General features: G+C 41.2%; 1 protein-coding gene across 1 annotated transcript in view; it reads right to left on the bottom strand.

Moving 5' to 3' along the window:
- NPEPPS (aminopeptidase puromycin sensitive) overlaps positions 1-13,706 on the bottom strand; it is a 102,889-nt gene that overhangs the window by 78,645 nt on the left and 10,538 nt on the right. Inside the window, exon 2 of the mRNA XM_020785617.3 lies at positions 4,186-4,270. Within this exon, the coding sequence (XP_020641276.3) occupies positions 4,186-4,270 (85 nt within the window). The remainder of the gene's footprint in view (positions 1-4,185; positions 4,271-13,706) is intronic.

Below are 13,706 nucleotides of genomic sequence, written 5' to 3'. Positions count from 1 at the left end.
AGAAGCCAGAGTTCATATGCCAGAAAGAAACCTATGGGTTCTAACACTGGTTTGTGACCAGGAAACAAATCATGATTTGTTTGCAGAAACAGATTTAGGCATGACAATTAGCCAAAATTCAACAAACAACAACCTGGTTTCCACTATAAGTAAATATGATAAACCAATGGTCCAATTACTACATTATTCCTGCTAAATTTTACTGCCCAAACAGAATACCACTGTTTCCACATACCAAGGATTCTAATATAGACTAAGATGAGAATGACACAGGGCTTACTAACAAAGAGGTTAGACAGGAGACTGTGCATGCATATTGTCTCTGTACACTGGAAACAGTCAGAGAAGCACGGAGGTGTGAGCTCTCAACTAGTTGAGTTTTGGGGAGGAAAAGATGCCCAATATAATGCGTATCTCCAAGCACAGCCACATGTAGATGTGCAAGATGAACTAAAAGAAACAAAAACTTGAATGAATAGCACATGTACTCAAATGCACGTTAGATTTATGCCCATGGGCTTCTGTTCTGACAAGTATGTGCACAGAAACTTGCTCCTGCTTACAAATTTCATTAGTCGGGCAAACTCGGCAGGGAAGGAAATAAGAGCAACAACAACAAAGGCATCTTATCTTTCTTATTTTCCTGTTCCTTCCTTGTCCCAGTGAAATAAAATAAATTCACACTAATCTTTAAAAGTCATTTACAATAATTAGTCATAACAGTATTCTACAACAATGAATCCCAATCAGAGGATGCACTATACAAAACAGTAATTCCCCTTTTTGTCTTACACTTGGCAATTTTAGTGCATAAACACCAGCATGTTTTTTTTTCTGTTCCTAAGCTACTATCCTACACACAGAGAAGTCCTCAACCCCAAAAGCTGTCTCCAAATTGAGAAAAATGAGTGGGGAGTGTTGGCTTGACTGCTGCTAGATACAGGTTCTCAGGGCCCTTCTAAAAACAGGCAAGGAAATCCACCTCTGGTCTTGGCCTGTGTAAATCCTCCTTTACAAAAAGAACTTCCTACAAACAGAAAGTTAGCTCCTGTTAAAAGATTTCACAAGCTAGACAATTTCCATTTCAATTGGTACAATTTAACATGCAAATTCCTCTGGCTCTTGTTGTTGTTACCTGCCCTCAAGTCATCTCTGGCTTATGGGGATTCTATAATAAAGAAGTGCCCTCCAAAATGTCCTGTCTTCAACAATCTTCCTCAGCTTTTTTAAACTCAAGGCTGTGGTTACCTTTATGAAGCCAATCTATCTCATATTTGATCTTCTGCTTCCTTCAACTTGTCCTAGCATATTGTCTTTTCCAGAGAATTCTGCCTTCTCCTCAAGATGTGCTCAAAACAGGCATATCAGCCTCAGTTTCAACATTTTTGCCTACAGAGATAGTTCACGTTTGATTTGCTCTATGACCCACTTGTTTGTCTTTCTGCAAATCCAAGGTATCCAGAAAACTCTCTTCCAGCGTCATACTTCAAATGAATACTTTTTCCCTTTTCAGCTTTAATATCCAGCTTTCTCACCCGTACATGGTGATAGGGATACAAGACTGTGGGTGGTCTCTGTCTCCACTGATGCATCCTCACACTTGATGGCATTTTCTAATTCCTTCACTGCTGTCTGAATCTCAGTCTTTTCCTTATTTCTTGGCTGTCATATTCATTTGGATAAATGATTAAACCAAGGTATATAAACTCTGTAATTGTTTCAATTTCTTCTTTGTCAACATTAAAGTTGTCAAGTTCTTCTATAGCCACGATTTTTATCTTCATGTTCAGCTGCAGTCCTGCTTTAGCACTTTCTTTCACTTTAATCAGAGGTAGTTTAAAGCAGTGGTCCTCAACCTTTTCTAAACTGCGGACCAGTTGGGGGAGCGGAGGGGCCCCATGCTTGTGGGTGGGTGGGGAGTGCTTGCGTGCATGCGCAGATGGGCGGGGAGTGCTCACGTGCACACACGGGTGGGCGGGGCACCTGTGCATGCAGGTGGGCGAGCCGGGGGGGAGTGCGTGCAGGAGGGGAGAGAAATCTGTCTCCACAGCCCGGTCCTGCCAACGCCACAGCCCAGTACCGGGCCATGGACAAGGAGTTGGGGACCCCTGGTTTAAAGTCAATGCAGCTTTCTGCCAGTGAGATGGTGTAATCTGTGTATCTTAAATTATTTATGTTTCACACATCAGTTTTCACTCCTCCTTCATCTGAATTTAAGCCAGATTTCCATACCATATGTTCTGCATATAGATTGAATAAACAGGGAGATAAAATGCACCCTTGTCTGACACCCTTGTGTATTGGAAACTATTCTTTTCCTCCATATTCTGTTCTTACGGTAGCTTCTTGTCTACAATACAGGTTATGTATCAGGACAATTAAACACTGAGGAACTCCCATTTTTTTCAGGACAATCTATAACTCCTTATGATCCACACAGTTAAAGGCTTTGCTGTAGTTTATAAACCACAGACTGATCTTATTCCAAAATTCTTTGGTGCGCTCCAGTAGCGACTGGACATTTGCACAACAATTTCAAGTGCCTAAGTAACTTTTTGGAATCCAGCTTGAACATGAGGCATTTCTCTCTCCATATAAAAGCCTTTGCTGAAAAATCTTCAAGATCACTTTGCTTGCATGCTACTCTCCCAGTAGAAAGAAGAAATCCCATTTGTCTTTCCGCCTCTTACTCCACATGTTTTCCTTTGTTTTGTAATCCAAACTTTTCACAAAATGTCCTCATGGAAGGATACAGATTAAGACTTCTCAGCACTGACATGGAGATTTCCCAACCTTGTGGGGCTGGAAATCTATCTCTTGCTACTTTTAACCTTCTTTTTTCTTCTGGTAACTTCTGGACCTGCTAATAGTGAGCAATATAATTTATCTCTCTCTTTTAAGACAAGTGTCTTGAATGTTATTTCTAAAGTGCTGGCTTTGGAAGAGAGGTGCAACTGTAAAGGGAGACTTCTGGCTAATCCTGACCATAATTACCTGGGCTTCTGTTGCACGTTTTAAGAGAATTTAAGAAGATTCCCATAACTTTGAACAGTTTTCTGATTTCTTGGTCATTATTAATTCCATTTGCACTTCTTTATTGGTACCTTCTCTATTCAAGAAAGTCTTAATATTCTGTCAGGCAAGAACAAAACAAAATGAAAAAATAAAGAAGACAAAAAATTGTGGCACTTCAAAGACTAAGAACTATATTTTAATGTGAGCTTTCCACTTAGTTCAGACACTTCTGTGATATAGCCACATTTCAGATGCTTCTGTCTTTATGGTGCCCTGTTAGTCTACAACTCCATAACATATAGTAGAACCAAGTATGCACAGCACCCTACAATGTGTATTTTCACAACCAATTTTCAGTTGGCTTTAACTACAGTAAATCTCTCAGAGGGCTCCAGATATATGGCACTGTCACCAGAAATGCTCTCCATCATCCAGACTATATTCTTAATTTCACAATACACCAGTTTGCCACCAGGAGAGCAGCTAGCTGCATTACAAAATACTGCCATAATATGACAAAACAACTGCAGATCATTCAAGTAACCAAACCTACACTTTCCGGAAGAAAGATTACTGTCAAATTTGAATTCAGGAAATAATTAGTAAACTGCAAAAAAGCAACCTCTAGGTCATCTGGACTTCCACTGAAAACAAATCTCCATGCACACAAAAAAAAGGCAATACAGTAAGTGTGGTCACACACAGAAGCCTCCACTATGCTTCCAATTTTATAGAGGCAGGAAAAATTATTTCCATGCTAGTTAGGTAGTAAATTATATCACACTTCAAGGAATGGTTAACTTGCAATATCACACATTTATAGGCCTGATACAAAGTACTCAGTAGTCCAGAATATTACAGTAATAGTTCTGACTGTCTCCTTATCCCAACATCTTTTCTTGAGGAACCAGGTTAAGCTATGTATTCTTGTCACTAAACTCCAGATTTTCAATAATCTAATCTTATCAAAGTATCTTCTACAGTAAGGCTTGGAAAAGGTATTTCAAGAAGTTTTTCCTTACTCTGCTCTATACCATGTTTTAGACATCATCCAAGTTATCTCACGTCAAACCAACCAGGAAACATTTACTGCAAATAAAATTTATTAACAATCTGACCAATATTATGTCTGATGACTTAACATAAAGTGGTATAAAGATGTCCTCTTACCTTCATCTCCTTCTGGTGCATAGGAAGCTGTAATAATGTCGATATCAGCACAATTCATCACAATCTGGTTGGTTGCATGCTTCACCTACAAGAGATTTTCATCTTTATTACATTTATAACATTGAATACAATGCCACACAAGCAACAGTTCAACATACTGATAGTTCAGTGGTTTCACTACTGTATCTGGATGCAGAGCCAGAAGGTGGGAGTTCACTGTGCCTCCTTGACAGGGGCTGGACTTGATCCATAGGGGCCCTTCTAGCTCTGTAGTTATAAGATTACAGTGTAATGACGGGGAAAGCTGATTTTTGAATACGAATATCAAATCTCAAATAGAAAGTTCCAAAAAGTTCCAGATATACCAATCCACTTCCCGCCCTACCCAAATCTACACATTCCATTTATGACTAATGCATTCATCCAAGTTTCTATATGTCCTCAGAACTGTGCACATAAACATAAAAGAACAAAGAGAAAGTGAATGTGCATAGAGAGAGAGATAACTTCATTGATAGCCCTCAAAATCTTTTTAAAACATGGTTGTTTAGAGAAGCATTTCCATCAATGGAATTTAAAAATGGAATTTTAAAATCCTTTAAAAATTTCAGCTACTAAATCAATCTTACCGCCTTTTTAATATTCAATGCTTAAATATGTACCTGTTAAATTACTGTTTATTTTATTATGTTTATATGTTGATTTTATTTTATTTTTGTAATACTATCACTGTCTGATTATGCTGTGGACCTCCCAGAATGGCCCTAGGCTAGCTGGGCGGCATATCAATCAATCAATCAATCAATCAATCAATCAATCAATCAATCAATCAATAAAGCAGGACAAAATTAAATTGAAACAATTCCACTCCACTCTACTGAATCTGATATAGGCTGGTTCAGGGCAATGGATAGAAAAGGAGCATTTACAGTTGTGTTCAAAATTATTCAACCCCCACTGAAATTGAATGTTTTGGCCATTTTGACATTGATTTTGATCATTCAATCTTCTTGCTTACATTTACATGAAAGAGGCACTTGTAGGTCAGAGAAATATAACCTTAAGTTTATAATGAAATAACCACAAATGTCTTTTCTGTGCTCACATCATTATTAGTTTTTATTCAACCCCCAAGTGACATTCAATCTTAGTACTTAGTACAACATCCTTTTACAGTTATAACAGCTTTTAAATGTGAAGCATAGCTTGACACAAGTGTCTTGCAGCGATCTACGGGTATCTTCGCCCATTCTTCATGGGCAAAAGCCTCCAGTTCAGTCAAATTCTTAGGCTTGCGCACTGCAACTGCTTTCTTTAAGTCCCACCAGAGGTTCTCAATCGGATTTAAGTCTGGTGATTGCGATGGCCACTCCAAAATGTTCCAGCCTTTCCTCTGCAACCATGCTCTAGTGGACTTGGAGGTATGCTTGGGATCATTGTCCTGTTGAAAGGTCCAACGTCTCCCAAGCCTCAGGTGTGTGACGGACTGCATCACATTTTCATCCAATATCTCCTGGTACTGAAGAGAATTCATGGTACCTTGTACACGCTGAAGCTTCCCTGTACCTGCAGAAGCAAAACAGCCCCAAAGCATTATTGACCCTCCGCCATGCTTCACAGTAGGCAAGGTGTTCTTTTCGTCATATGCCTTGTTCTTCCTCCTCCAAACATAGCGTTGATCCATGGGCCCAAACAGTTCTAATTTTGTTTCATCAGTCCACAGAACACTATCCCACAACTTTTGTGGTTTGCCCACATGACTTTTGGCATACTGCAGTCGACTCTTCTTATTCTTGGGAGACAGCAAGGGGGTGCGCCTGGGGGTTCTGGCATGGAGACCTTCATTACGCAGTGTGCGCCTTATTGTCTGAGCTGAAACTTCTATACCCACATCTGACAAATCTTTTTTCAGTTCCTCAGCAGTCACACGGGGACTTTTCATCACTCTACGCTTCAGGTAGCGCACAGCAGTCGAAGTCAGCATCTTCTTTCTTCCACGACCAGGTAGCATTTCAACAGTGCCCTTTGTCTTGAATCTGCGAATGATGCTTCCTATGGTGTCTCTTGGTATGTTTAACTTCTTTGCAATCTTCTTATAGCCATTGCCCTTCCTGTGAAGACAAATCACCTCTTCTCTTGTCTTCCTGGACCATTCTCTTGACTTCACCATGTTTGTAACCACACCAGTAAATGTCTAGAAGGAGCTGAGTATCACAGTCCTTTTAAAGCTGCCTAATTGGTGATTATGCTTGATTGGTGCTCGGTGACATCCACAGGTGTTTTCAATACCTGTTCGAAAACACCTGAATGAACCTCTCTTCTTCACAGTGGTAGTCTTTAAGGGGTTGAATAATTTGTGGCAATGAAGAAACCACAAAAGAAACATTTACTACTGTATTACATAAACAATTGATGTTATTTTAGTTGCATTTGGTTCTTTAAAACGTCCTTGTAGGATTTCATTCTGAATACAATTCCAAATGTACACTATAGTCCCTAAACCCCTTTACAGCATTGGGGGTTGAATAATTTTGAACACAACTGTAGATAGTAGCTCTAAGGCCCTCACCACTCATAAAAATGGATGATAGGCCCACTGAGTAAAGAGCACACTGAAGGTTGTCCAACAACTTTACAACAATGTTACAGATTACAAAGCCATTTCTTGCACTATTTTGCACATCTCTGGGTAGGAGGTTTATTAAACAACTCTTTCACATTTCTAAATGACAATGCATGAAAGTAGAAAAATACTTAGCGCTTCTGTCATCTTTTTCAAATGATGATAAAATTAACCACAGTCGGAACATTTTTCCCATAAACTACATTTCAATATGAGAATCCAGGATATTTTCAGCAGCTTCTGACACCCTGTTGTACAGTCATTGGCCTAAAGGGAAAACATTGAATGGCAGAGAAGAAGAGCCAACTGGTATCTTAGGAATTTGGTCTCCTGCTCCAGTGTCTAGGCTGTTAGAACAACCTATGGTCACCATAAGTGTCCAGTATCTTGGTGCCAATACCCAGAAATCCAAAATACATTTTGAGCCCTCCACAAATAAGTCCCTTTACAAAAAACAAGCGATTTCTTAAAATGCCAGCTTTTCATCAATCCAGCCTCTGCTTCTACTGCTAAACTACTTACTCATATCAAGTATACCAAGAATTTGAGATTCACTCCTCAAAATTCCATTCCGTAGGTGCCTGAAATACTTTTCCAATTCAACTCAACAATTATAACATTTTCACAGTTCAAACTGTGTTTTCAGATTATTATTCTGTCACCCATGCAAACTAAAATGATGGCTATGGGTTTTTGTACAGTCGTTTATACATTAGATTCAATTACAATAAAAGCAATCCACCTGCACAGGATTCCACAATGAATTTTCAGCAGACAAGCAAGAATTTCAAAGCCTCTCCAACAAGCACTGCTGCAGAACCTGTTGTGCACTGGACCCCTTTACTGAACTACTTCCACTTCATTACCAAGGCATAGCAGCAACACACTGTGAGAAGCACAATAACCCAAATCCACCTATAAGAAAGGACATATTTATCTTTAAAAGATACAGTATATCACAGAAGTGAGTACACCATCTCACATTTCATAAATATTTTAGTATATTTTTCATGTGACAACACTGAAGAAATGACACTTGGCTACAATGTAAAGCATTGGGTCTACATCTTGTATAACAGTGTAAATGTGCTGTCCCCTCAAAATAACGCAACACACAGCCATTAATGTCTAAACTGCTGGCAACAAAATTGAGTACAGCCCTAAGTGTACAGTGGTGCCCCGTATAGCGAGGTTAATCCGTTCCGGATTAACCCTCGCTATACGGAATCATCGCTAAACGGGTAGGGGAAAGGTATTGGAACGCATTAAACTTTGTTTAATGCGTTCCAATACCTTCGTTACTTACCCGTTCAGCGAGGATTCCAGGTGCTGGCAGCCATTTTCGCGCCTTCGCTAAGCGAGGGCAGGGCGCGAAAACGGCTGCCGGCAGCCATTTCCGGGCTTCCGGCGGCCATTTTGGAACCGCCGATCAGCTGTTCGGCGGCTCCAAAATGGCCGCCGCAATACCCGATCTTCGCAATGCGGGTTTTCCCCATTGCGAAGATCGGGTATGTTTCCATATAGCGATCCCGAAAAAGGGATCGCTATACGGAAACATCGCTATACGGTGCACTCGTTAAGCGAGGCACCACTGTACTCAGTTCTGTGATATACTGTAAGCCTTAAAAACCCCAAGCTGTCTTTTATATATGAAACAAGCACTATCCGTATGTGTACATGTGCAACCTAAGTTGTCAAAGTAAAATTCACTGGTACTTGAGTGTGAACCTGTTTTAATTCTAGATTTTTGTAAGCGCACACTGCAATTTTAAAAAAGTGTGCTGATGTCAGAAAATACTTATAGGGACCAATTAACGGTGAACATACTTAAGTGTTCAGCTCCAAACATCCATAATACAGCATTTGTGGACTACATACATAAAAGCATCAGATTACACAAAATGCAAGTTTATGAAGAAACTGGCACTCTAGCAAAGTCCAACTAATTTCATTGGGATTCTACTTACAAAACACATTTCAGAATGAAGTCCTTAGTTTTGTGAACAATATAAAATAATAATAGCATGCCATCAAGTCAGTCCTTTTTGGGAGTTTCTACATAGAAAGTACTCAGAAGTGGTTTACTATTCCCTCTTCTGGGAGTGTTCTTGAGACAGTGCAGCTTGCCCAAGGCTATTTATTTATTTGATTTACACCCCGCCTATCTGGGCGACTCGTCCACTCTAGGCGGCTACACAGGCTGGTTTTTCTCTTCAGAGGCAAAGTGGGAAATCGAACTCCCAATCTCTGGTTCCACAACCAGGTACCCAATTCAGTGAGGTATACAAACACCCAAACACATTTTAACTTATGACAGTTATTATAGCAGGCCTTTTGAAAATAAAGCTGGGTGCTGGTCCGCAGAATCACATTTTACCTATTCTAAACCATCTAAAGCAGAGATCATCAACCCCTGGTCCATGGACCGGGCCGCGGAGACAGACCTCCCGCCCCATCGCACGCACTCCCCTCCCCACAGCTGCTTTGCGCACACACGCTATGCCAGCACCGGCGTGAGCGCTCCCTCACACCTTCATGCCTGTACCCCCAGGCGCAAAGTAGCTGTGGGGAGGGGAGTGGGTGAGGGTGGGTGGGAGGTCTGTCTTCATGACCGGCAGGGCCGGCAGCAGCATTGGCAGCCTAGGAGTCCAAGCATGGCCGGGGGGCTCCCTCCGGCTGCTCACCCCCTGGCGGGCTCCAACAAGGCCGGGTTGGCGCTCCCCGCCACCCTCAGCAGGCTGCTGCCGCCGCCGCCGCCGCTGCCACCAGCACCAGCAGCTGCTCGCTGGGGCAGCCGTGTTGGTCCTTGGCACTCTTCCCTGCCCTCCACCATTTGAATTTCCCACCGCGGTGAGCGGCGAGGAGCCCCGACCCAGCCTCGTTGGAGCCCGTCGGGAGGCAAGCTGCCGGAGGGAGCACCCCGGCCATGCTCAGATACCCAGTCTTCCGCCACCGGCGCTGGCATGCGGTCCCTCACCCATTCAAGCATGTGCCCACACGCAGGGGTGGGGTGGGCATGCAGGTGGGCAGGCACTCCTGTGCACGTGCCAAGTGGTGGGGGAACATGACTCGGGCACCCAGCGCTCCTCCGGGAAGTAAGCATCTGCCCGACGGGCACGCCATGCCACCAGCCAGAGCCACTGGGGCTTCATGGCCGAGAAGGCGTCGCTTCTGCTGCTCCTTTTTTGCTTAGCCCTCGGACAGGAAACCCTGCCTTCAAATGCCCCATGTCAGGTCAAAAACCTCCTGAAAGGACTTGTAGGCAATCAGTATGAAAGACTTCAGTGGGGTGGGTTGGGGGCACGGGTGGGCAGGCACTCCTGCGCATGTGCGAAGCAGTGGGGGAATGCACGTGTGCACATATGGCGCATGTGCTCCCCAACCACTTCGCACGTGCGTCAGAGAGCGCAAGCACAAGGAGCCACCCCACCTCCCTCAGAGGCTCTGCCAGTCCGCATTACAAAAAAGGTTGAGGACCTCTGATCTAAAGCTCATCCCCAACAACCTCAGCCCAATGCATCATCTTCCAAACATTCCCCTGCATTCATTAGAGGTATAAGCAAAGAGTAGTACAAGAAGCTGGCAAGGATAGAACGTTAGGGGGAAGAATCTCATATTGAAAATATCCTGGAACCTCACATTGAAAGTTTGTTACAACCCACTAGTATCCAATGAAACTTCACAGTAAACACCAAGTGCAGTAGCTGAAATTTCCAATATATTAAGACAGTGACTATGTTTATTCTTCTGAAAAATATGAAAATAAAAATAATTCCCACCCCAGAACATAAATGAAAGAAGAGCTTTGCCAGATCATATCTCTGGCCAATGTCAGTAACTCCAGTAATTATTTCTTATCTAGGCTACCACATTTTTTCACTGATTTACATTCAGTGTGAATTACAGTAGACAAGCAGTAAATCTGCTAATACAACATACAACAGCATTCTCTTCTCTGTTCAAAATTTCTGTTAAGTCTTTGCAGGAAATGAAGCAGTTTAGCAGTTAAATGACAGACTGACTGCCCTACGCAAATGTTGTTCTTAAACTTGTATAACCACAGGTTTACCTAATTATAACATGCTTATGTGAGGAATTTGTAAGTGCAGACCAAATCTGAAAATAGCTGGAAACAATGGACAGACAGGCTAAGCATGAGTAGCAAGAGTTCAAAGGTATCCTATTTGAAACAGTGGAACTCATAACAGATATTTGTTCAGAGTCCAAAGAGCTACTTCAGGTTTGCCTACATACTTAGACGTGCATGCCTAGTGAGACTGACTACTACTATTTAAATAGCAAAGCTTGTATACTAGAAAACAAACTGCTTCTGAAAGTCCTTGCGGCTTCAGAGGTGGTTTACTATGCAGTACACAAGGCTGCATGCAGTTCAAGAAGAACATCCAAATCTCCCCTCAGAGTTTGGAACTAGTGTTAGTAATTGAGTTCCAGCCAATGCCCTAGTTACTGTAATTTGTAGAAATTTGATCAGCCACTGGGGGGAGGACCCAGTTTCTCCCTTGTTAAAATCTTTGGCCGTTCAACATTTTGACATACTGTAAATACAGTACAGATACAGGAGTCAGTGAAGTCCAGCATCTGAAACACAATGACCTGAAGCATAAAATCAACGTCTAATCAGCATGATCCACAAATCTGGCAGATACTATACAAGTAAGCTATAAAAAGCAACAAAGACAGGTTAAACTTTACTATGTATAGCAGGATGTCCTTCAACCAAATAAGTGACCCAAACCAACACAGCAAAAGAATTGACTTAAAAGGCACCTCTAGTATTGCGACTTCTTAGGTTTAAGAGGTCTTTTCCTGACTGCTTACATACATAGCAAATACCTACCCCATTGCAGTTTAAAGCTCATTGATTTAAACTTGCTTATAAATGTATATTCCATTTCCAAAAAGAAAGAGCCATCACCTAAAATACTAAGGAATGTATGAATATTTCTTATATTTCATATTTTTGGAATTTTTTGAAGTACAAGTTTAGTCTGTCCCTTTTCCACAATTTTTGTCAGAAGTCTGCACACACAAACACACAAACCTGTATGCACCTTTCTCTAACATACATGGTTTTGTAATCATTTCTGATGTAAATACTTTATCACAATATTTTTAATTATGAAAACCAAAAGGTAACTGAGTTCCAGGATACACATTAGTTTGCAATGCACAAACCAGGTTATTTCATAAAATGTAACTTGAATTAATTTCTCTCCCTCCACCAACACAAAGCACGCAAAGCATCAGGGGACACTAGTCTCTCTGTTCACTAAGCTCTGTAGAGATACCTTTCAAAAAAAAACACCTGTTCCCCCCCCCCCCCATGATTTGTAGCACACATAGAGCTTAGAACACTCCACCCATGTCTTCCTACATACTTAAAGACCATAGCTGCAGAGGAAACCTTGGCAAGGAACAGGTGTCTATCTCGAAACTTTTGTGAGAACTTGGAATTTTGGCTACCAAAATTCTAGTGGGTGGGGAAGCTGAAAATCCCATCTCTAACCTTCATTTCAGCTTTTCTTTTTTGTTGGGACAACTAGATAGGTTGGACAGATACATATTTCACGCATAACGCTTGCAAAATGGAAGCACAAAGATAATTCTGCAAGCCTTCTACAAACAGTTTAACAAATTGTTTAATTAGAAGAAAGAATGAAATGTCTACGCATATAACAGCCTTCCCCAATTTGATGACCTACAATTACAATCAGGTGCAACAAAGATGGCCAGTGCTGCAGAATTATGGGACTTCTGGGCCAGAAAATGTTGAGGGGACCACGTTGAGGATGTCTGACAACATTTCTAATCACACTTGTCTATGAAATTAATGGCCAAAATCCTATTAGTTACGCCATCAAGTACAGTGGTGCCTCGCATAACAATGTTAATTGGTTCCATTAAAAACATCGTTATGTGAAAACATCGTCAAGCGAAACACCGTTTCCCATAGGAATGCACTGAAAACCGGTTAATCCGTTCCAATAGGAGCCTATTGAATACATTTCAATGGTGAAAAAAAATCACCAAAAATTCAAAAAGCCTCAGAACGAAGCCAAATTACTTTAATAAAGGTTTTATTAGGTGCACTAATGATTCCAAGCATTTTAAACATTTTTTAAATATTTTAGAATATTTTTAAAATATCGAAAACAGGGCTGTCAAAAAAAACGTTAAGCGAAACAGGGGACCTAAAACTGTCATCGTTAAGTGAAGCAAGGTCCCAAACATCGTTATGCGAAAATCCCCCATAGGAAACATCGTTAGGTGAGGCGGCAAAATTTCCAGCAAAGGCCATCGTTATGCGAATTCATCGTTGAGTGAGGCACTCGTTAAGCGAGGCACCACTGTATAATGTAAATAGCATAATTTTTGGCAGTGAATTACTGCAAGTTACAAGATCCATATGCATATTATCTGTTGCTTATCAAGTTGTCAGATTCTGCATACAACCAATAATGTTTATGTTGACTTAGTAACTTCTAGCAACTCGCCCCCCCAAATTCTAGCATTTGCATTACACCAGGTTTGATAGCTATCCAATTTTGATGGCTAACCCAGTCAATCTGCTGCTCACTTTAACTAGTATTTACTAATATGTCTAAAACTGTTTCAGCTACCAGCAAACAAATTAGATTGCTTGTCAGACAAGAGGGGCAGAAATTTTAACTGAACAAAGGAACTCCAATAAAACTGAAACCTTCTACATAGTCTTATCAAAACTGCATGTACAGCAGCCCCCCCCGTATCCACTAGATCAATATCCACTGATTTGCTTATCCAAGTCTGAAAATATTAAAAATACCTACAAATATGGATTTCCAAGATGTAATTATCAGACTGGCCAGTAGAGGAAACCAAACACTATTATATAGGT

This window comes from Pogona vitticeps, chromosome 6, assembly GCF_051106095.1.
Source record: "Pogona vitticeps strain Pit_001003342236 chromosome 6, PviZW2.1, whole genome shotgun sequence".
In the NCBI taxonomy this organism is placed as follows: domain Eukaryota; kingdom Metazoa; phylum Chordata; class Lepidosauria; order Squamata; family Agamidae; genus Pogona; species Pogona vitticeps.
This window is presented reverse-complemented; position numbering and strand designations above follow the sequence as displayed.